Source organism: Hemitrygon akajei, chromosome 2, assembly GCF_048418815.1.
Source record: "Hemitrygon akajei chromosome 2, sHemAka1.3, whole genome shotgun sequence".
Taxonomy (NCBI): Eukaryota; Metazoa; Chordata; class Chondrichthyes; order Myliobatiformes; family Dasyatidae; genus Hemitrygon; species Hemitrygon akajei.
In genome coordinates, this window is record NC_133125.1 from 92,629,299 (window position 1) to 92,653,384 (window position 24,086).

Consider the following 24,086-nt stretch of genomic DNA (forward strand, 5'->3'; position numbering starts at 1 on the left):
ACTCTGTGTGAAGAAGCTCCCCCCAATGTTCCCTTTAAACTTTTCCCTTTTCACCCTTAACCAATGTCCTTTGGTTTTTTTTCTCCCCTAGCCTCAGTGGAAAAAGCCTGCTTGCATTCACTCTATCTATACCCATCATAATTTTACAAACCTCTATCAAATCTCCTCTCATTCTCCTGTGCTCCAGGGAATAAAGTCCTAACCTATTCAACCTTTCTCTGTAACTCAGTTTCTGAAGTCCCAGCAACATCCTTGTAAACCTTCTCTGCACTCTGTCAACCTTATTAATATCCTTCCTGTAATTAGGTGACCAAAACTGCACACAATACTCCAAATTCGACCTCACCAATGTCTTATACAACCTCACCATAACATTCCAACTCTTGTACTCAGTACTTTAACTTATACAGGCCAATGTGCCAAAAGCTCTCTTTACTACCCTATCTACCTGTGACGCCACTTTTAGGGAATTTTGTATCTGTATTCCCTGATCCTTCTGTTCTACTGTGCTCCTCAGTGTCCTACCGTTTACCTAGTATATTCTACCTTGGTTTGTCCTTCCAAAGTGCAATACCTCACACTTGTCTGCATTAAACTCCATCTGCCATTTTTCAGCCCGTTTTTCCAGCTGGTCCAAATCCCTCTGCAAGCTTTGAAAACCTTCCTCACTGTCCACTACACCTCCAATCTTTGTATCATCAGCAAATTTGCTGATCCAATTTACCACATTAAATTTAAAGAGTTAAATTAACTCTTGACCATAATGTCTCCCTTCTCTTTCCACGCGGCATAATTAGGCTGACCATATGGTTTTATCTTAATGCTGGATAGAAGATACGAACCAGTAACACCAAAGCCTCCAGGATGCTGATTTCTCTTGATGATGTAGTTGGCGCTCTCCTAAATGGATGTGATATAGTCACCGCTGTCCATTGACTGCAGCAAAGGGTTTGATGGGTTTTTTGAAGTACATTACCTTTAGTTAGATTCAGTTATCTCTTATTGATGGGTGGCAGTTTGATCTGTCCCAATCCTGCACATGCTGATGGTGATTAGCAGAATGTGACCGCTCGAAATAGAGCTGCCCTGCCCGTTTGCTCTGCTTGGTGTCGTTGCTGTGAGCATCGTGAGGTGCTGCTGAGGCTGGTCGTGCGCATGCGTCGTGGTGTTGCATCACGTTTCCATGAAAGCTGGAATCAGCTCGAGTTGTGGAAAGCGGGGCCTGTTGATAGGCAAGTGAGCAATTTTATACAAATATATAACCCTGAACTTTGCATGCATTCTATAAGTTTGTGCATTTTAAGTTGGGTAGATGGATCTCATCAGCCTGGGAAGACAGTCCACCTAAGCGAGGGAAAACTCTGATTTCAAATCTCTGCTGCCTTGCGGCCATACCCACTTATGGGAAAGACTTCGGGAGTAAACCCTGAGGATAAATCTGGAGCTGGAGTCCCTAAGGCAGTCCGACGTTGCCTTCAACCTTGATCTGGCAACTCCTGCGACGTCAATGGTGCCAAGCTGTACTGGTCCTTGCCCTTCCCTTGGACAACATCGGTGGTGTGGAGAGGGAAGACTTACTGCTTAGGCAACTGCTGGTCTTCCATACAACCTTGCCCAGGCCTGCACCCTGGAGCAACTGAAGGAAGACTTTCCAGGCGCAGATCCATGGTCTCACGAGACTAATGGATGCCATCCAGTCAGAAAAAGTGCTGCTGTAATGCACTGTTTGGATTAATTGGAGGTCACAAGCAGACAAACAGAACATGAGAGTTTTAGTTAGTATGTAGATATTAGTAAGGGTGAGTGTTGGACATGCCAAGGTCAAAGATGGGAGTTTATATCTAGAAGTGAGCAAGATACTAAGTAAATCTTTCACACTGGTATTCACCAAAAAGGATTTATAGAGAAAAGAGAGAACAGGGAGGGGTATGTTGATATCTAGGTTCTCTTGGTATTGAGAATGAAAAGGCCTTGCATCTCAATAAGAACATTAAATCTCAGCACCTGATGGGATCTAGCCCAGGTTATTTACAAGAAATTGCTGGTAATTTGAGAGAGATCTTTGTATCCTTTTTTAGTCGCATGTGGCATCTCAGAGGGCAAGAGAATGGCCATAGTTGTTCTTTTGTTTAATAAGAAAATAGTAAATCATATGCTAGTAAGCTTTACAAGGAAGGGTAATTATTGGAAAAGATCCTTAGTGACAGAGATTATTCATATTAGGGATAGTCAGCGAGACTTGCATGAAAGATGAGTTTGATTTGGTTTTTTGAAGGGGTAATGAATATGATTGATAAGGTTATAGCAGTTCATGTTATCATTGACCCATGTAAAGTTACAAAATCTCTAAAGGTAGGCTATCCAGAAAGTTATGGCATGTGCGATCCATAGAGACATGGACACCTGACCATTTTGGTATTCCTTCAACTCCTTGCATATCAAATATTGATTTACTTTTTAAATATAAATATTGATGTAACAAAATACATTGATGAAGGTATAGCAGTGGATGTAGTGTATATGGATTTCAGTAAGGAATTTGATAAGATTCCCCATGCATGGCTCCTTCAGAGAGGGATCCAAGGGACCTTGCTTTGTGAATCCTGAATTGGCCTGCCCAGAGAAGGCAAAGGATGGTTGTAGATGGTTCATATTCGGCAGGGAGGTCAATGTTCCACAAGGATCTCTTCTGGGACCCCTCCTTTTTGTGATTTTTATAAATGACCTGGATAAAGAAGTAGAAGGGTAGGTTAGTAAGTTTGTTGATGATACAAAGGTTGGGGATATTGTGGATAGTCTGGAGGGTTGTCAGGGGATACAGCGGGACATTGCTAGGATGAAGATGGACTTCAACCCAGATAAGTGTGAAGTGGTTCAGTTTGGTAGGTCAAATTTGAAGACAGGATATAAGATCTGAGAGATCTTGGGGTCTGTGTTCACAGGACACTCAAAGCTGCTGAACAGGTTGACAGCATTGTTAAGAAGGTGTATGGTATATTGGCATTCATCAACCATGGGAATGAATTCAAGAGCTGTGAGGTAGTGTTACAGCTATATAAGACCTTGGTCAGACCCCCCTTGCAGTACTGTGTTCAGTTCTGGTCACCTCACTACAGGAAGGATATGGATACTATAGAGAGAGTGCAGAAGAGATTTACAAGGATGTTGCCTGGATTGGAAGGTGTGCCTTATGAGAATAGATTGACTGAACTTGGCCTTTTCTCCTTGGAACGACGGAGGATGAGAGGTGCACTGATACAGGTGTATAAGATGATGAAGGGCATTGATCATGCAATCATGCAGATAGCCAGAGGCTCTTTCTCAGGGCTGAAATGGCGAACATGAAGGGGCGTAATTTTAAGGTTCTTGGAAATAGTTACAGAGGGGATGTCAGGGGTAAGCTTTTCACACAGAGAGTGGTGGGTGCATGGAATGCATTGCTGGCAGCATTGTTGGAAGCAGTTACAATACGGTCTTTTAAAAGCCTTGTGGCGAACCACTTCCCAGCGCACTCGAACCGGCTCACAAAGTGGCGCGTGCCAGCACTGAGGCCGGTCCCAAAGAGGGCACCAAGCCTGCTTCACCAGCAAGGGGAAAAGCCCGCGCACGGGATGGGACTGTGAATACGCATTCGCCCGGGGAGGGTGGGAACAGGAAGGCTTTAAAGCGAGGCCGCGAAGTTTGAATAAACCTCTTTTGCAACTGCAGCTCACCGACTACGTGTCGTTATTTCAGCGCTGTGTGTAGCACACCGCTGTAATTGGTGACCCCGACGGCTCAAACGATATTTGGACCGGAGATGAACGACGCTGCATCTGTTCATGCAGTTTCATTAAAACTGCCAAGCTTCTGGACGCTGCGACCTCACCTATGGTTCCAGCAAGCAGAAGCCCAATTCCACATTCGGCAGATAATCTCGGGTGCCACACGTTACTACTACGTGGTGAGCTCCCTCAACCAGGAGACAGCCGCCCAGGTTGAGGAGTTCATACAGTTGCCCCCGGAGGACGGCAAATACACAGAATTTAAAGCCTTGCCCATAAGGACTTTTGGACTCTCACGACGCGAGCGAGCTGCCTGCTTACTGAACCTGGATGGTGTGGGGGACGGGCCACCATCAGCTTTGATGAACGAGATGCTGTCCCTGGCCAGAGGTCACAAGCCCTGCCTCATGTTTGAGCAGGCGTTCCTGGAGCAGCTGCCCGAGGACATACGCCTGCTGCTGTCCGACGCAGATTTCAGCGACCCCTGAAAGGTGGCAGCCCGGGTGGACATGCTGTGGAATGCCAAGAAGGAGAGTGGGGCGTCTGTCGCACAGATCACCTGGCCATGCTCCCAGCAGCAAACCTGACCAGGTCCGGCCGTAGAGCTCGCTAACCCCAGAGGCAGGGGTGAGGAGACCAACGAACAATGGTGCTTCTACCACCAGTGGTGGGGCGCAGAAGCCTGCCGCTGTAGCCCATCCTGCAAGTTCCCGGGAAACACCAGGGCCAGCCGCCGCTGATGGCTATGGCGGCTGGCCATCGGGATAGCCTCCTGTATGTGTGGGACAAGCGGTCGGGACGCCGCCTTTTGGTCGACAACGGAGCCGAGATCAGCATCTTACCTCCGACGAGTTATGACACCCGCAACAGAGAACCGAGTCCCACCCTGAGGGCCACAAACAGCAGCACAGTAAGGACCTACGGCACCTGTACGGTGCAGCTACAGTTCGGCTCCAGCCGGTTCACGTGGGACTTCACACTGGCCGCCGTAGCCCAACCGCTCCTGGGAGCGGATTTTTTGCGGGCTCACAGCCTACTGGTCGACCTGCCGAGGCAAAGACTGGTCCACGCTGAGACCTTTCAAACGTTCTCCCTGGGTGAAGCCCAGTTGCCGGCCCCATACCTAGACCATCACGCTGTCCGACAACGACTTCACCAGAGTCTTGGTGGATTTCCCATCGGTTCTGGCACCGCAGTTCACGGCAGCCATGCTCAGACATGGCGTACAGCACCACATCCCGACACAATGACCACCCCTCCACGCCCGTGCTCGAAGGCTTCCCCCGGACAAGCTCTGACTGGCGAAGGAGGAGTTCAAGAGGATGGAGGAATTGGGGATCATACGACGGTCCGACAGCCCATGGGCCTCCCCCCTGCAAATGGTGCCCAAAGCAACAGGGGGCTGGAGGCCATGTGGCGACTACCACAGGCTGAACGAGGCTACAACACCGGACCGCTACCCTGTGCCGCACATTCAGGATTTTGCAGCAAACCTGCACGGCGCACGGATCTTCTCCAAGGTAAACCTTGTCCGGGGATACTATCAAATCCCGATGCATCCGGACGACATCCCCAAAACGGCACTCATCACCCCGTTCGGCCTTTTCGGGTTCCTCCACATGCCGTTCGGCCTAAAGAATGCCGCACAGGCGTTTCAGCGGTTAATGGATGCGGTGGGACGCGACCTGGACTTCGCTTTCATCTATTTGGACTACATCCTCATAGCAAGCAGCAGTCGACAGGAGCATGTGTCCCACCTCCGTTAACTCTATGCCCGACTGAGTGAATACGGTCTAACAATCAACCCGGCCAAATGCCAGTTCGGGCTCGACACCATCGACTTCCTGGGCCATAGGATTACTAAAGACAGGGCAACCCTTCTGCCCGCCAAGGTAGACGTGGTCCGCCATTTCCCCCAACCCAACACAATCAAAGGCCTTCAGGAATTCGTGGGTATGGTGAATTTCTACCACCGCTTCCTCCCTTCAGCTGCCCGAATCATGCGCCCCCTGTTTGCCCTGATGTTGGGTAAGGGCAAGTACATTACCTGGGACGAGGAGTCCGCCACCACTTTCATTAAAACCAAAGAAGCCTTGGCAAACGCCACGATGCTAGTGCACCCCAGAACGGACGTCCCTACCGCCCTCACAGTGGACGCATCCAACACGGCAGTCGGTGGAGTGCTGGAACAACTCATCAAGGGTCGCTGGCAACCCCTGGCGTTTTTCAGCAAACACCTGCGACAACCCGAGCTCAAATACAGTGCTTTCGACCGGGAACTGTTGGCGCCAAACCTGGCAATCTGGCATTTCAGGTACTTCTTAGAAGGTAGGCCCTTCACCGCGTTCACGGACCACAAACCGCTTACCTTTACATTCACGAAGGTGTCTGATCCCTGGTCGTCCCGCCAGCAGCGCCATCTGTCCTACATCTCCAAATACACGATGGATGTCCGGCATGTCTTGGAAAAGGACAATGTCGTGGCGGATGCTCTCTCCAGACCTAACATCCAAGCCCTGTCCCAGGGGGTAGACTATGAAGTGCTGGCGGAGGCGCAGCAGGCAGACGATGAGATCCCTAGTTACAGAACTGCAGTCTCCGGTTTGCAGCTCCAGGACCTCCCCATAGGCCCAGGTGAGAGGACCCTGCTCTGTGACGTCACCACCAGCCAACCCCGCCCCATCATCCCGGCAGCCTGGCGGCGGCGCATTTTCCACTCCATTCACAACTTAGTGCACCCTTCCATCAGGACAACCATCTGGATGGTAGCCAACAGGTTCGTTTGGCACGGACTCCGCAAGCAGGTCAGTGAATGGGCCAGAACATGCATGCACTGCCAAACAGCCAAGGTGCAGCGGCACACCAGGGCCCCGCCGCAGCAGTTCCACCTCACCCACCGGCGTTTCGACCACATTCATGTGGATATCGTGGGCCCCCTGCCAATGTCGCGAGGAGCACGGCACCTCCCGACTATCGTAGACCGGTTCACAAGATGGCCAGAGGCGCTCCCGCTCACTGACACCATCTCCAAATCTTGCGCCTGAGCACTGATTGCAACCTGGGTATCTCGCTTTGGTGTACCGGCCCACATTACCACTGACAGAGGCGCCCAGTTCACCTCCAGCCTGTGGTCAGCTATGGCCAGCCTTTTGGGGACACAGCTGCACCACACAACTGCCTACCACCCACAGTCGAACGGACTAGTGGAGCGTTTCCACCGTCACCTGAAGTCGGCTCTCATGGCCCACCTCAAAGGGCCTAACTGGGTGGACGAGCTTCCCTGGGTCCTGCTCGGAATCTGCACGGCGCCCAAAGAGGATCTGCACACCTCGTCGGCCGAGTTGGTGTACGATGCACCCCTGGTCGTCCCAGGAGAGTTTATACCAGCCCCAAAGGGGCAAGAGGAAGAACCTGCAGCAGTCCTGGGCAGACTACGTGAGAGGCTCGGTAACCTGGCCCCCATACCCACTTCGCAGCATGGGCAGAACCCGACCTGCGTACCCAAAGACCTGCAAAACTGTAAGTTCGTTTTTGTACGACGGGGCGGACATCGGGCACCACTGCAGCGGCCCTACGAGGGGCCGTTTACGGTGATCAGGAACAACGGGTCCACATTCATGCTGGACATTGGGGGGAGAGAGAAGGTTTTCACGGTGGACTGACTCAAACCGGCCCATGTGGACTTGGCGCAGCCGGTCGAGATTCAGGCACCGCGACGCAGAGGCAGACCTCCCAAACAGAGTCCAACCCAGACTGTGGACATTGGGGGGTGTATTGCCGGTTCTGGGGGGGGGGGGTTATGTGGCGATCCACTTCCCAGCGCACTCGAACCGGCTCACAAAGCAGCGTGCGCCGGCATAAAGGCCGGTCCCAAAGAGGGCGCCAAGCCTGCTTCATCAGCAAGGGGAAAAGCCCGTGCGGGACAGGACTGTGAATACTCGCCCCCTAAAGCATTCCCGCCCGGGGAGGGCGGGATCAGGAAGACTTTAAAGCGAGGCTGCGAAGTGTGAATAAACCTCCTTTGCAACTGCAGCTCACCGACTACGTGTCGTTATTTCAGCGCTGTGTGTAGCACACCGCTACAACCTCTTAGATAGGTACATGGAGCCTAGAAAAATAAAGGGCTGTGTGACAGAAATTCTAGGCAGGTTCTAGAGTAGGTTACATAGTCGGCATAACATTGTGGGCCGAAGGGCTTGTAATGTGCTGTAGACTTCTATGTTCTATGTTGTAACTTGCTGTTCCCACTGCCTTTTGAAGAAGAGTGCTCCAATGATCCACTGCTATCTGAAAAAAAGACTCATCTCCAATCGAAAAAGATGATTCTTTATTGTAATCAAGCAGTAGTCTCTCACATGTTCTGTGTTGAATTTGTTGGTTTTGATTCAGATGTCTGAAACACCTCAGAATTCATAACTGAATACGGCATATGTTACCTTGAAACGAGGGTTTGTTAAGTGCCTTGATCAATATTTCTATTGTTTAAAGTAGTCAACTAATAGGCTGGTATTTACAGTCATAGGGATTGTCTGATGATACAGCCTGTCACTTGCTTCTATTGTCCATAAATTGAATGAAACCTCCTGTATCATCATTTCACCAGCCGAGGGAAATGTTTGGTGATCATCCCTATATAGCGTCTACCAAAGCTGAAGTATAACCTATCATTGGATGCATACTACATAATGAGTCAGAATAGATTTTTCTAATTTAGAAATGCTGACTTATCACTTATCTCTAACACAATTGATATTTGGAACTTATCGTGGAAGGAATTGAGAGCATGAACCCAGTCACATCCACAATTTGTGGGTAAATACTCTGCTAACATAAACTGCTTTGACTAATGAACATTATGTTTGTCATAAACATACAGTTAGCAAAGGAAAATGATAAGAAAGAAGAATTGAAATTCAGATACAATGCTAGGATTAAATTAAAAATTTGTGAACCAAAGAATTTATTTAATAAATTTAGCACAGTGTTCAACAATTCAAATTTAACAATTTTTGAAGTTGTTAAGCACATAATATACTAAAATAATATATAGCACACATCAACCGACAGATTAATGGAAGATTATTGGAAAAAGTTGTTCACCTACTATGCTCAGTTCTGACCCAGGCACTGAAGACACTGGAAGGATATCAGCAATGCTGTCTTTGAAAATTCCTCCAAATTCATGGAAAGTTCAGTGAAACAATGTCAGCGTCCTTTCTCAAGCCACAGTATGGTGCCTTTAGTTACAGTTGTTCAACTGCTTTAGCATGCAGCATCATTTACATGCCAGATTCCAAGTACATAATCAGAACTGACATTCAATTTTGAACTCTGTGATGGGAGAACATTACCAAGTGGACAGAGAAACAGATTTTAGATATTCTGAAATCCTTCTGGAAGAAAAATACATCCTTATTGACTCCAGGGACTCCCTGGCCCAGAATTGCCTGATGTGGAGAAGATGAGTTTGAATGGTATTTATTATGAACCTGGAATGAATGCATCAGATGCCCACGGAAGCTCTGTGTAAGCAGCAGAAGTGCACTGACTGACAAGCAGTTACCTACCACAGAGCCGTCCAAACCCGAAATCTCACTCTCAAGATCTACCTAAGGAGGAGAAAGATTTCCATAGCCACCCACAGAGAAATACTGATGAACAAATGAGAGATAATGCTCTTGAAAATAATAATATTGCACAATTATTTAGGTAGAAGATAAGGTTGTATTTTTAAAAACAAGAAGCATTTTCGAGAATGTCTTTGTGTTGTCTAGGTTGATTATAAACTCTTACAAAAATGAAAAATAAAAGCTCAGTTGGAAGGTAATGGAAAAAAAACCTCTGAAAGTAATTCCATTCAATGCTGCTGAACAATTTGTCATTTCATTTTTGCACTGGAAGATTGGCTGATAGTTTCCTGTAAGGCTGATTATTGACCACCTGTGACAGTGGGGGAGTTAAGAGCTTTAGGAATTGTTTCCTCTCTGAAAGAACATTTCAGAAATGGTGCTCTAAGCGACTAAGTGGACAAATGTGGGCTGCAAGTTCAGTTCTGTCCATTGCCAAAGGATTAAGACATCTCTGTGCTTCACAGTTGTAGCAGCACAATTCAGGAACTTCATTACATTTGTACAAATTAATTACATGTAGCTTGGCAAGATACTAGTGTTACTATGAATTAACTTGTGCAATGTAGTGCCATGGCTGGAACTCTCATATTGATGGTCAACTGCAGCTCGCGTTGGATAAACTGCTCGGACACGGAAATGGAAATAACATTCCTCCCATGATAATTTGGACTTTATGGTAGAAAAGGTAGATATCTTCAGAGAAGATGGGAGCGCTGGGGAGCATCCTAAAGATAACTTTCCCTAAGCAACAGATAGAAATCTGTTTCATTGTGGCAGTGCACCTGAACTATCAATGCCTGCTGCATTGGACTGCCTCACAAAGTTGTCAGTGATGCTAGATCCTCTTCAAGTTTCTCACAAACAGGGCAACATTATTGTTCAAGCCAGTCATTCTATTTTAGGCACTTTATTTTGCAGCACCTTTGCAAATTAATGTGTTAGTTGTAAAATTCACAGATGTCACCCTTGTGATCCCAAGAAACTTCCTGTGCCTGCACATTATCCACACTGAACCATATAATCGAAAGTTTTATCATACATCTTCTGTACTATAGGATGGCAGTACTATCTTGTAATTGATTCTATGCAAAACAAATACCTATGTAATACTATTCATAACAGGATTAATATTTTAGGCAACAATATACCTTAATCTGTTCTGAATTACCACCTGTCTTAATTCTAAAGAAAACTGTTTAAGCTGTCAGATTCATACCATCTTTTGGCAGAACAACCCCTGTGCTATCCTGCTTAGTTTCCCCAAAGCCTGAAAACTTATTGTCCCTTACAAACACATCAAATTCACTTTGATTTTTTTATCACATAGTACAGAAGTGGTAAATTAGAGTCATCAATGAACCTGCTAACATACCATTATCATATGGAAGGAAACCAGAACACCATGCAGCAAGTAAAGTGCACAAATTCAGTACAGAGAGCCCCAGAGATCAGAATAAAAAAAAGGTCCCTGGAGCTTTGATGTAGCAGAGTTAACTTTCATAGTGTCATGCCATCATGACAAGTCTTAGACAATTTCTCAGGAGTTCAATTAATTTTTTAATTTTGCTAGATTAATTTGCACAACCTATCTTCACAATAAAGCCCTCAGTAAATTGTACAGGAACTTTTGGAGTCACAATCACATAGAGATCCAGAAGATAAGAGCAGAGACACTCTGTCTCACCAAAACGTCTGCTTCAAAAGTACCTGGCCTCTTGATTTGATGCCAACATGCATGCAGTTGCTGAGTTTACTGCATGTCAACCAATGTTAGGGCAAGTGCTTTTGAATTCAAATGAGTATATAAAATGTTTCTGGTCAATATGGGTGCCTGTGTACAACATTCCCTCACAAAACTGTTTATTTCACTTCTTTTACAATGGTTTTTCATCTTAAATATTTTTTCTGGAACTGTTAGAGCCTGCAAATTACAGTTTGGAGACCAGCTGAGTGATCCAGTGCTTTACTGTCTTCAAGATGATTCTGAAAGGTGAGCACAAGCCTTGAAGTGAAGAAACCATGAGACAAGATGCGAGCCAACGTTTGATTCCATTTCACCAATTACAGCTTCCATTATTTGCCAATGAGGAAGATTGAAACATCAAGGAAAATGTGAAGGCAAGCGTGGGTTCAGTGCTGACTTCCTGCCTTTTGAACACTGCTGGGATTTCTCTGCTGCCCGAGGCGGAGCCTCTGTGGTGTGTCACCGTGCCCGGAGTGTCTCTCTTTCAATGTTGGAGAACGTTATCAAGATTCTGCATTTATGGATTTCTTCAATCTTTTGGTTTTTATATTTTATGCTGTCACCCATTCTTCCTCATTGCTTTTTTGTGCAAAGGAGAAGAGGGGTTTGGAGGTTGATACTCTTACGTTTATGTTAATTTTTTTGTGGGGAAGGGGATTTGGGGGCTGATGTTCTTGCTGTGTTTTGTTTAAGGGGAAGGGGGGTGTTGGGATGGGTTAATGATCATGTTGCTGTTTTTTTTGTGTAGGGAGATGGGTTTATTATTTTTCTTTGAACTGACTTCCATGGTTTTCTTTGTTTCATGACTATCTGGAGAAGAAGAATCTCAAACTTGTATACTACATACATACTTTGATAATAAATGAACTTCGGTACCTTTGAAAATAATAAGTCTTAATTACAACAAAGCATTACAGCTGCAATGAATATTTCACTTTACAAGTATGAGATTTATGCCTTTAGAATTTATTTATGAATGGATTTCTCTTTTAATCTTTTACTTTTTTTGATAACCCATCAAATGCTGACTAAACTCATTATTTCTTTTACCTGTTCAGTCTGTTTTCATTAGTAGATTTGTGAAACAATTAAAAATGCTAATTTAGATTTTCATTTAGATGTTATATTTTACAGGAAGAACTCACCATTCGATTAATTGAAGAAACATGTATTGCTTACTCTGTCTACTTGTACATACCTATAAAGGATTTGCATTTATTATATCTGTCCTGACATTCATAGCTCAATCTTGACTTTATGCTGATTATTACATGCCGTGTGATCCACGTATGATAGGGCTCTTCAGACAAGCTTGACCCAATAGTCATTGATTGCAAACAATAAAACACAGGACTTAAAATACTCTACCTGTTCCTGAGCATTTGGGATTTTTGGGTGCTTCATCCGAATGGTCAAGACAGTCAAAATCCCCATCACATTCCCAAGCAGCATTGATAAGACATCTTCCATTGGCACAACGAAACTCATTTTGCTCACAAGTTTTGTACTCTAAAAATCCAATTAAACAAAATTACTTATACACTACAGAATAATAAAGCAAGAAATATTTTTAGCAAATCTGAAATAATGCACCAGGATTGTTGCTCAAATAGGCGGGAGGGCATGTTGGACTAAGAATATCTGGATACTACAACAGGATAAAGGTAAATTGAGTGAATAAGGGAAAGCTTGGCAAATAAAGTTCAATGTAAGAAAGTGTTTATATTTATGCATTAAATAAGGATAATCAAAAGTGAGATTTTTATCTAAACAGCGAGAAGTTACAACCAAACAAAATTTAGTTTGATCTAGGGACACAAAGCAGCAAAGGTTAGCAAGCAGCTTCAGTAAATAGTGTTGCAATTTTCCATGGCATGAAGTTATGTCATCTATACAAGCATCAAGAAATGCAACTTGGAAAAAAGTGCCACCATAAAATCTGTTTTCACCTTCATGAGAAAATATTTGGATTATGAGAGAAGATAAACATTATAAAATTGATGGTCTTAAATTATGAAAGAATACATTGGTTATGTTCCTATGAAGCATCTTGGGATGTATTACAACATTAAGTAAGCTGCATAGATCGGTAGCTTATAAAAATACTTACGAAAATGCAAATATGATTGCAAAATATTATTTTTATACTCCTATTTTCTGGGTTCCTTTGGCTTAAGACAAATAACATTTTAAATTTCAGTGATTTGTTTAATTCTTTAAATTATTTAAAAGTGTCTCAAGTGTTTAATTTGCCTTATTTATTGACCAAAACTGTTTTAATAATTTAGTTGACACTTAGCAAAGCTGAGCCCTTGTGGCTGTCAAATGTTTCCTGAAGAGTTTCATGGCAGAGAACTAATTTTTGTCACTGCATTATGATATTCATTAAGTTCCTGTCACTGATTAGAGTTGTGATCTAGGACCATCTGGCCCCATAATTTCAATCTTTGCAGATCCGGATGTAAGTAGGTTTCCAACTCAAGAGGAACTGAGACACTACATCAATTGCAGAGCACATTTTACTCCTCTTATACTTTCAAAGAATTCACTAAGATCAGTTGAGCATGGAAACTATTCCAACTGCTCTTCGTATGCTAAGCTCCAAGATGCTTTTTCTCACATGAGTCAGAAAGAAGCATAATTTCCTTTCTCAGGAATTCAGGAATGATGTTCAGATGAAATACAATCAAGTACTATCAGAGGGTATATTTACTAGGCCAAAGTTGTTTGTTGCTTCCTTGAGGGGAAAATAGGTAGAATCCTAATAATGTTTCCTTGATACAAGAAAAAGATATAAGTTGTTGAGAGAACATTTAATTTTTAAAAGTCTAATAATTTGAATGTGGTAAATGAGGAATATTAACTTTGAAATACTCCAAATTTATTTGAAATTGAAATGAAAACAAAAATGCTATAAACGCAGAACGAGGTCAGTCAACAACTGAGGTAAAGGAAACAGAGTTAATGTTTCAGATGTGAAGTTCTAAACCAGAAATATGAGAGAGAAAGCAAGATATACTGCACCGGGGGTGAGGGAGAGAGGGATAGATATGACAAAGGGAATCTCATATAAACAACACCATAGATCACAGTACTGGCCCTTTGACCCACAATGTTGCTTCAACCTTTTAACCTACTCCAAGATCAATCTAACCCTTCCCTCCCACGTAGCCCTCCATTTCTATTTCATCCATGTGTCTATCTAACATTCTCTTAAATGTCTGTAATGTATCTGCTTCTACCATCACCAGTGGCAGAGCTTTCCATACACTCACCACCTTCTGTGTGAAAAAAACACGACCTATGGCATCCCCCCTAAACTTCCCTCCAAACACCTTAGGAACATGTCCCCTTGCAGTAGCTATTGTCACATTGGCTGTCCACTCCATCTATGCCTCTTGTCACCTTATATACCTCTATCAACTCTTTTCTCATCCTCCTTCTATTCTCACTGAGAAAAGTCCCAAGTTTGCTCAACCTTTCATTATAAGACATAATCTCTAATCCAGGTAACATCAGAGCATCCTGATAAATCTATCATCTACATGTTTATCCAAGAGTCTTGTAAATGTTTATTGAGCATGTTTTATTTTGTACAAACACTAATTATTATTTAACATTGTTTATATCCAGTTATTTGACCTAGTTTCATAAAACAATTAATAAACTTGCAAAATGTAAAAAAAATATTAAAGCTGCTGTCATACTGGGCAAGCATGTATGCTGTGTGATGAGATCCTAAGGTTTATTCATTATGGACTGTGTCTTTAAAAAGAGAGAGAATGGGTGTACACTGATTCAGAGAGAGAGAGAGAGAGAGAGCACCGAGCAGCTCGTGAGTTGCTATGGTGATGGAAGGGCGGAGCTATATAATGGACAGCTGGTGTTCAGCATGTTTGGGATATATGCAAGGTCAGCTGGCTTTTCATACAGGCACACGGAAGATATAGACACTGGATGAGCTTTGAGTGCCCACGAAAGGGTGGGTTTTACTCGCAGTGTGGAAAAGGCGTGACCGGTGGAAAGCTATCAGTGTGTTTAACCCTTGCCTGCGTTGATAGCTTTACCGCGTGAAGATGGTATCCTTTTGTGTGGTCACAGTCGGTGACTTTAACAGGACTTCGGAGGACAATGGAAAGTTCAATGGCATTGGCTTACTTGGAAAACAAATCACCTCTCCCTTTCTCCTTAATCTACTCAACTCAATATCACAATCTGAACTGACTGCATTCTTACGCCATCGTAAGACTGTATAATTTACCACCTAAGCTTGAAGGAGTTTGGGGTTTTACATTTACACACTTACTGTATATATGCATAAACTCTGCTAACCTGTTATGATTTATCTGGTTTTAATTTACTGATTTACATAGATACTAATAAATAGTGTTTTGTTTGTAGCAAAACCAGACTCCAGGTGTGCTCCATTTCCACTGGTTCTTTTAACCTGCTACGGGGTACGTAACAGCTGCACAGTCAACATTTTTTTAAAGTGACAGAGTTGAAAGATCTCTGAACTTTGATCTCAGAAACAGAATTATGACTGACATATGACATGAAATGTCTTTATTTGTAGCAGAAGAGCAGTGCAAATACATAAAATTTTATTGAATTACAAAAATTAATTAATAGTGCAAATAAAAAACAGGAATAATGAGGAGCATTCATGGGTCATGTACCATTCTGAAATCTGATGGCAGACGGAAAGAAACTATTCCTAAATCGTTGAGTGTGGGTCTTCAGACTCTGCTACCTCCACCCTGATGGTAGAAACAAGAATAAGGCATATTGTGGATGGTGAGGGTCATTAATAGTGGATGCTGCCTTCTTGAGGCACCACCTCTTGAAGACATCCTCATTGATGGGGTGGGTTGTGCCCACAATGGAACAAGTTGAGTCTACAACCCTCTGTAGACTCTGTGATCCTGTGCACAGGAGGCTCCATAATGATCTGGGTTCTGATGCAATACTCTCCATCGCATACTTACAGAAATTTGTAAGTGTCCTTGACGGCATACCAAATCTCCTCAAATTCCTAATGAACTACAGCAGCTCGTATGCCTAACCTCATGATTAGCTCAATGTGCTAGGTCGAGGATAGATTCTGATGCTGATGCCCAAAAACTTGGAATTGCTCACCCTTTACACCGTTCACCCTTCAATGAGTACAACTGTGTGTTCTCCTGACTTCCCCTTCTTAAATGTCATGAGGAGCAAGGTTATTGTTGTGACATTGCTAAACTAGCCTAGCTATTTTGATCCTGTAACCACATTGCCATCTGAGATTCCACTAACAACAATGTTGTTATCCATGAATTTATAGTTGGTGATTGAGCTGTGCTTAGCTACACAGTCATGAGTGCAAAGAGAGTTGGAAAGTGGGACAACAGGGACATAGAGAGACATAGAACACAGAACAGTACAACAAAGGACAGGCCATTTAGCCCACAATGTTGTGCCATTAAAATAATTTCCTCCAATTTATAGATTATAGGCTTTGTTAGCAGAACTGCCACTTAAATGCAAACATTCAACTGAGAAAAATGAGCCAACATTTTGTCATACATTCTTAATCTGAGTCTGCAATCCAATCAGCTGTTCAAGTAAAACTAATCTTTGCCTGACAGCCAAAAGAATTCAGAAGATGGTAAAACTTAATTTCAGTAAGACTACTCATGGAGATAACTCTGATCCCTAAATACATCATGTAACAACATTCATATTAGTTAGAAAAACTAGCCCATTTCACAATATTACACTAGGATTTTGTATTAAAAAAATTGTACCTACCACACTCTGGAAATTCATCAGATCCATCTCCACAATCATCATCATGATCACACATAAAATATTGTGGAATGCATAATGTGTTTTTACACCTGAAAGCCTTGTTATCACAAGTGCTATTATGTGCTGGAATAATGAGAAACAACAGATAAAATTAATATAGATAAATATATACAGTGGTTATTATACAACTTGAAGATTTTTAGAAAAAGGCCACCATTAACAAGGCCAAAACTATTAGTTACTATATAATATTATTTCATTCAAGACAAAAATGATTCATCATAAACAAGAGAAAATCTGTAGATGCTGAAAATCCAAGCAATACACATACAAAATGCTGAAGGAACTCAGCAGGCCAGGCAGCATCTGTGGAAAAGAGTACAGATGATGTTTTGGATCAAGACCCTTCAGCAGAACTTGAGAAAAAATGATGAGTAGAGTTAAAAGATTGGGGGAGGGGAGGGAGAAACACAAGGTGAAAGGTGAAACCAGGAGGGGGAGAGGGTGAAGTAAAGAACTGGGAAGTTGTTTCATGAAAGACATACAGGGCTGGAGAACGGGGAATCTAATAGGAGAGGACAGAAGGCCATGGAAGAAAGAAAAGGGGGGAGGAGCACCAGAGAAGGTAATAGGCATGCAAGGCGATATGGTGAAAAAGGGAAAAGGACACGGGGAATAGTGATGGAGATGGGCGTTACTGGCAGTTTGAGAAACCAATGTTCATGCCATCGGGTTGGAGGCTACCCAGACGGAATATAAGGTGTTGTTCCTCCGACCTGAGTGTGGCCTCAGCATGACAGTAGAGGAGGCCATGGATAGACATATCAGATGGGAATGGGATGTGGAATTAAAATGGGTCGCCACTTGGAGATGCCCCTTCTTCTGGCAAATGGAATGTAGATGCTCGGTGAAGTGGTGTCCCAATCTACATCAGGTCTCATCGATATACAGGAGGCCACATTGGGAGCATCGAACACAGTATATGACTCCATCAGATTCATCATACTTTATTTTGTGACCAAATATATTTTAAATATTTCAGTTCACAAATATGACAAAATAATCTTGTAACATAGCAAAAAATAGCTTCAAAATGACATTAACTTTTAACATTGGTCCTTTTCAGAGTCTTGAAGTTAATTATAGTGAAGCTTCAATTCAACAGACATTTCACCTCATAAATTAATTTTATTCTGAGGAAATATGCTATAGTAGGAAATGCTATTTTACAGTTGAGATGAAAAGACAATGATCTGACCTTTCCCAAACACAATTGCATGCCCTGTGTAGAAGCCCAGTTCAGAAAGTGTTAGAAAACCTGTCCCAACTGGTACTTTCACCACATTTCTCCTATAATGTTTTAAGAGTTTGTCATTTCATAAGATATGTTCAATAACTGAGCATTAATTCTGTGCTAGGCAATATGAAGGCATCATATTATCACAGATATACTAGCATACTGCTAGTTCATGAACTTCTGTGTCAGGCTTAATTTTGATAGCCCTGGCTTGGTTTGTGAAACTTTTAATATGCTTAGATTGGGCTCCGAGGAAAACGAGATGAAAGTATCTATTCAATCCAAGATGAGGAAGATATTCAGTCTCCTGAAGGAAACATTACAGAACTGCTGTCTGTAAGGTGGCAGTTTGATTTTCATGTCATTGTTTTTATGGCTTCTACTAGGTACAGCTTACACACTATGTACCCTTTACACCCAGGCAACAGGTAAAAAATCTACTCCATGGATTGTAACTTTATAACCCAAAGCTCTCCTGTGTAAAAATTAAAAACATAAAATATCCATTAGATACCTTGTAATTGTTTTCATGGTTTACAGATCAACAAATTACAGCATCATTCTTGAATCAGAATTCCACTGAGGCAACATTTTACGCTATATTACACAGCATTGAATCTTAATATATGAATCACAAAAGCAAAAAAATCCAAAATCTGATCATTGGAAATGAGAACAAAAATTGTTAAAATTATATAGTAGAACAGTGACCTTAAAGAGAGAAGGCAACACTTCAGATCAATGGCGTATTGACACAACATGCTGCACTAAACCATTCACTTGGTCCTTTTGAACAATGTAGTGAAATGATTTCATTGGTTAACATTCTGTGAACCATCAGCCCAAGTTCACAACTGTTCAACTTCTTTTGCCTTAACTGACCAACATTACTTACTGCAACCAGCCGTAGAAAGCTCATCGCTACCCTCTGGACAGTCTTTATCCCCATCACACAGCCAATGTTTTGGGAGACAAATGTGAGTATTGGGACATTGGAACAGGTCAGGAGCACAAGTAACTGAACCTGTGAAAGTGAAATAAATTGCAAATAACCATTTCATGGACAGACATTTATAATATTACATGAAAATGATCCTGATTATAACATTTAGAAACATAATTAGGTTAGTTCTGTCAGTTCCTTTCATTTTATATTTTAAATAAAGCTATGATGAGCAATTAGTAAAAATCTCTGTTACTTATCAATAGATAGTTACCAAAATTATCAATTAATAAAATTACTTATAACTACAGTAATTCTGAATCTTTCATTGATTGTGGAATAAAATTGAAGAAGTTACAACAGAGAATTATGCTCTGACAGCATTAGACCTTTCTGATACTAGCATAAGAATTTAATGTGAGGAATATTTGGAGTTAGGCTTGTGCTGGGGTTCCCAAACTTTTTTAAAGACATGAAACCCTACCAATAACTGAGGGGTCCGTGGACCCCAGGTTGCAAACCCCTGGTAGTGGGAGGAAGATGGGAAGGGGATAAAGATTTAAAACAAACAAATTCAGAACAAAATTAACCACTTGCACAAGACTCTATCCAATAGATATCACACAAATATCTGCAGTCTCTTCCAAAGAGAGTACGTCTCATTTAAGTGGTAATTTACTTCTGAAAGAATAATGCAAGACAAAGTTTCTAAACCTGGAGTACTCTAAAATAAGCTGAAATGATTAACCTTGAGGAATATAAATTATTCTGTGTCAGGAATTGGACATATAGGGTCAAAGCCAAACTAAAATTGCAACTCATTGACATTAATTGCTGCTGCCATCCAAGTTCCCACAGGCAACTAACATTTAAAAAAAGAGTTTCGTCTTGACTGAAACTACCTTTCTTGCATCCCTGTAAAACTGAATTTCATCCAAGATTTCATTAAGGATTTAGACAGAATAAATAATGGGAATGTTCTGTTAAGTCAGCCTGTGGGAAATGGACAAGGATACATAGGTTCAACTCATTAAAATGTAACTTAAGGATTGATAACGGTACTTTTGTAGGTTTTCACGAAAAAAAGGAAGTGAGGCATTTTATGTTTCACGAAAAAAACCATAACACATTTTATTGAACTTCAAAACCTAAGCACAAAGCATGCTAAAAAAAACCTTTATGTAATGATGTCATCACATCAGATCCACCTTGTAAAGTGTATCCTATCTGAACGTCGGCAGTACGTTTTCATTAATTACATTACCCTACACAGGAATCCCCCCCCCACCCCCCCGTCTCCCCAGTATTCACTTAAGTTGGCACCATGAGCCTGTCCGGAGTTTGGAGTTCAGATTAACTGCACAGCTCAGGTCCAATGTTCCATGGGTGGGGAAGAGCATCTGCATCTGGTTCATCCATAGATGCATCAACACAACACTTATGGTCATGTCTTGATGGCAGGGGCGTGGCTGCAGAATCCTCTAAAACTTGGTGAGAACAATCTACTGAAATACATTCAGGCTTACCCCTCTTATCTATGACAAAGGTCTTTTCTTTTCATCCCAAAACGCAGAACAGGCCATCTTAAGGGAGCCTATGGGGATGTTGGCATGCATCAAGGTGGACGAAAACAAACGAGGCAGAATGTAGGTCAACGTGAACCCAAGGATACTGTACACCATGATGGGAGGTAGGAATCAGTGGAAAAGATTTGAATTCACTGGGGGGGGGGGGTGCAGTGTTGAAAGGCCAACCAAGCAGTCATGGTGTCAGGAATAAAATCACCTAGCGATCATAACAGCAGCCCATATACCAACTCAGCTGCAGATGACTGACAGTGCTCTTTTGAAGCTATTCTGAGCCCCAGTAAGACCTATGGGAAATGATCATGCCATCATTTATCCATTAGGAAAGCCCTCAGAGCAGCCTTTAAGGAGCAGCAAAACGGCTTGTATACACTATTGGAATGCGGGTGACACGTCATGTTGTGGCATAGCCTAATGCTGATATTCTGGATCATCACAGCCCAGAGGTCTGATATGAACTGGGGACCACGGTCAGAGGAAATACCTGATGGGATGCCAAACCAAGCAAGCCCGGTGCTGATGAATACCTGAGCCATGTCTGAGGCTGACAAAATTGTAAATCTGCCTTCCTTACAAATCCTGACCTCAGGTGCTGCTTGAGTGGAATTTGCATGTTCTCTCTAAGACTGCACGGATTTTCAGTTGGTGCGTCTGTGTCTATCCACATCCCAAAGATATGTTGGTTAGTGGGTTAATGAACAACTGCAAATTGTCTAAAGACAAGCAATTTAAGAGTATCTGAGGGAAATCAGATAGAATGACGGAAACAGATAAAATGGCACTTGTGAAGGATGAGTATAAATAGGTCAGAACAGGCACAGAAGGTCAAAGGGCATGTTTCCTTCATAGAAATACTCTATGAAGTTATGACCCTGAAATAGTTACATATTTCATAATAAATAGCTTTAAAAATCTGAAATTTTTGATAAATTGATACCTTCCAATCTTACCTCTGTGCCTGATAGTGTTGTGCAATGAACCAGAATTAATTAGAGAGCTTAAGGTAAAAGAACCCCGACGGGCAAGTAATCATATGATTGAATTCACCCTGAAATTTGAGGAGGAGAAGCTGAATTCAGATGTATCATTTACAGTGGAGTAAAGGGAATTATAGAGGCATGAGAGAGGAGTTGGCCAAAACTGATTGGAAAAGAACACTGGCAGGGATGATAGCAGAGCAGCAATAGCTGGAATTTCTGGAAGTAATTCAGAAGGCACAGAGGATACACATAACAAAGAGGAAGAAGTATTCTAAAAGAAAGATGACATAAACATGGCTAACGAGAAGACAAGGCCAACATAAAAGTCAAAGAGAGGGCATATAATAGAGCAAAGATTAGTGAAAAGTTAGAAGATTTATAAGCTTCTAAAAACCTATAAAATACAACTAAAAAGTCAACAAGAAGATAAAGAAGGAATGCAAAAGTAAGCTAGCCAATAATATTAAAGAGGATACCAAAACATTCTTCCAATGCATAGGGTAAAAGTTGGGTGAGAGTGGATGTTGGACTGTTTGTAAACGATGCTGAAGGCATAGCAATGGGGGACAACAAAATAATGGATGAACTGAATAAGTTCATAAGTTCAACTAATAACTGAATATAAGAAGACACTAGCAGTATGGTGGAGGTTCCAGGTGTCAGGAGGCATGAAGTGTGTGAAGCTACCATAACTAGAAAGAAGGTTCTTGGGAAACTGAAAGTTCTGAAGGTAGATAAGTCACCTGGACCAGATGGTGTACATCACAAAGTTCCAAAAAAGGTGGCTCAAGAGATTGTGGAGGCACTAGCAATGATCTTTAATGAATCAATAGATTCTGGAATGGTTTTGGAAGACTGGAAAATTGCAAATGTCGCTCCACTCTTCAAGGAAGGAGAGAAGTAGAAGAAAGGAAACTAGTTATTCTGACCTCAGTGGTTGGGAAGATGCTGGAGTCGATTATTAAGGATGTCATTTCAGTGTACTTGGGGGCACATGATAAAATAGGCTGTAGTCAGCATGGCTTCCTCAAGGGAAAATCTTGCCTGACAAATCCATTGGATTTCTTTGAAGAAGTAACAAACAGGAGAATCAATCAATTTTGTGTACTTGGAATTTCAGAAGGCCTTTGACAAGGTCTCACATGAGGCTGCTTAACAAACTATGAGCTAATGGCATTACAGGAAAGATTCTAGCATGGATAAAGCATGGCTGATTGGCAGGAGTTAAGGAGTGGGAATAAAGGGAGCCTTTTCTGACTGGCTGCCAGTGACTAGTGGTGTTCTGCAGGCGTCTGCGTTGAGACCAATTCTTTATATGTTATATGTCAATGATTTGGATAATAGAATTGATGGTTTTGTTGTAAAGACTGCAGATAATGTGAAGATAGATGGAGGGACAGATAGTGTTGAAGAAATAGGGTGGTTAAAGAAGGACTCGGACAGATTAGGAGAATGGGCAAAGAAAAGGCAGATGGAATACAATGTCGGGAAATGTATGGTCATGCACTTTAATAGAAGAAATGAAAGGGTTGACTATTTTCTAAAATGGAGAGAATATATAAAGAAAAAACTGAGACTCAAAGGGTATTCGGTGTCCTTGTGCAGGATTCCCTAAAGGTTAATTTGCATGTTGAGTCTGTGGTGAGGAAGGCAAATACAATGTTAGCATTCATTTCAAGCAGGGATATAATGCTGAAATTTTGTAAAGCACTAGTGAGGCCTCACTTGGAGTATTGTGAGGAGGTTTGTGTGTCTTAGAAAGAATGTGCTGAAACTAGAGAGGGTTCATAAAGAGGTTCAAGAAAATGTTTCCAGGATTGAATGGCTTGTCATATGAAGAGCATTTGATGCTGTGGGCCTTTATTCACTAGAATTCATAAGAATGAGAGGACCTCATCGAAATCTATTGAACGGTGAAAGGCCTTGATAGAGTGGTTGTGTAGAGGATGTTTTCTTTGGTGGAAGAGTCTCTGATTAGAGGACACAGCCTCAAAATAAAGGGGCATCCTTTTAGAATGGAGATGAGAAGAGTTCTCTTGGGGCACTAAATGGAGTAAGTTGTATTTTGGCTTTGCTTCGTTCATTTGTCAATTGTTTATAACACTTTTATTTGCCTGAACTTTGATTTTTAATCACTGAAAATGAATACCAGAGGGCAAAAGGCGTCAGTCAAAGGCAAGGAAGCCGGTGATAGAAGTGGAAGGAAAGAAGGTGCTTCTAAACAACCTAAACAGTCTCCACTCACTTTGGAAGCTATGTCAAAATTCCTGGATGATAAATTCAAAAAAAAAAATTCTACTTTGGAAGCATTGTTAAAGGAGATCGAAAGTAGACTGAGAGCTCATAAGCGGG

At 42.3% G+C, this 24,086-nt stretch overlaps 1 protein-coding gene across 1 annotated transcript in view; it reads right to left on the reverse strand.

The window, feature by feature from the left end:
• The window catches only part of LOC140714547 (low-density lipoprotein receptor-related protein 1-like), a 1,940,354-nt gene that overhangs the window by 270,849 nt on the left and 1,645,419 nt on the right, over positions 1 to 24,086 (reverse strand). Inside the window, exons 52-54 of the mRNA XM_073025830.1 lie at positions 19,121 to 19,249; positions 16,929 to 17,051; positions 12,507 to 12,647 (exon numbers count right to left, since the gene is read on the reverse strand). Coding sequence (XP_072881931.1) covers positions 12,507 to 12,647; positions 16,929 to 17,051; positions 19,121 to 19,249 — 393 coding nt within the window. The remainder of the gene's footprint in view (positions 1 to 12,506; positions 12,648 to 16,928; positions 17,052 to 19,120; positions 19,250 to 24,086) is intronic.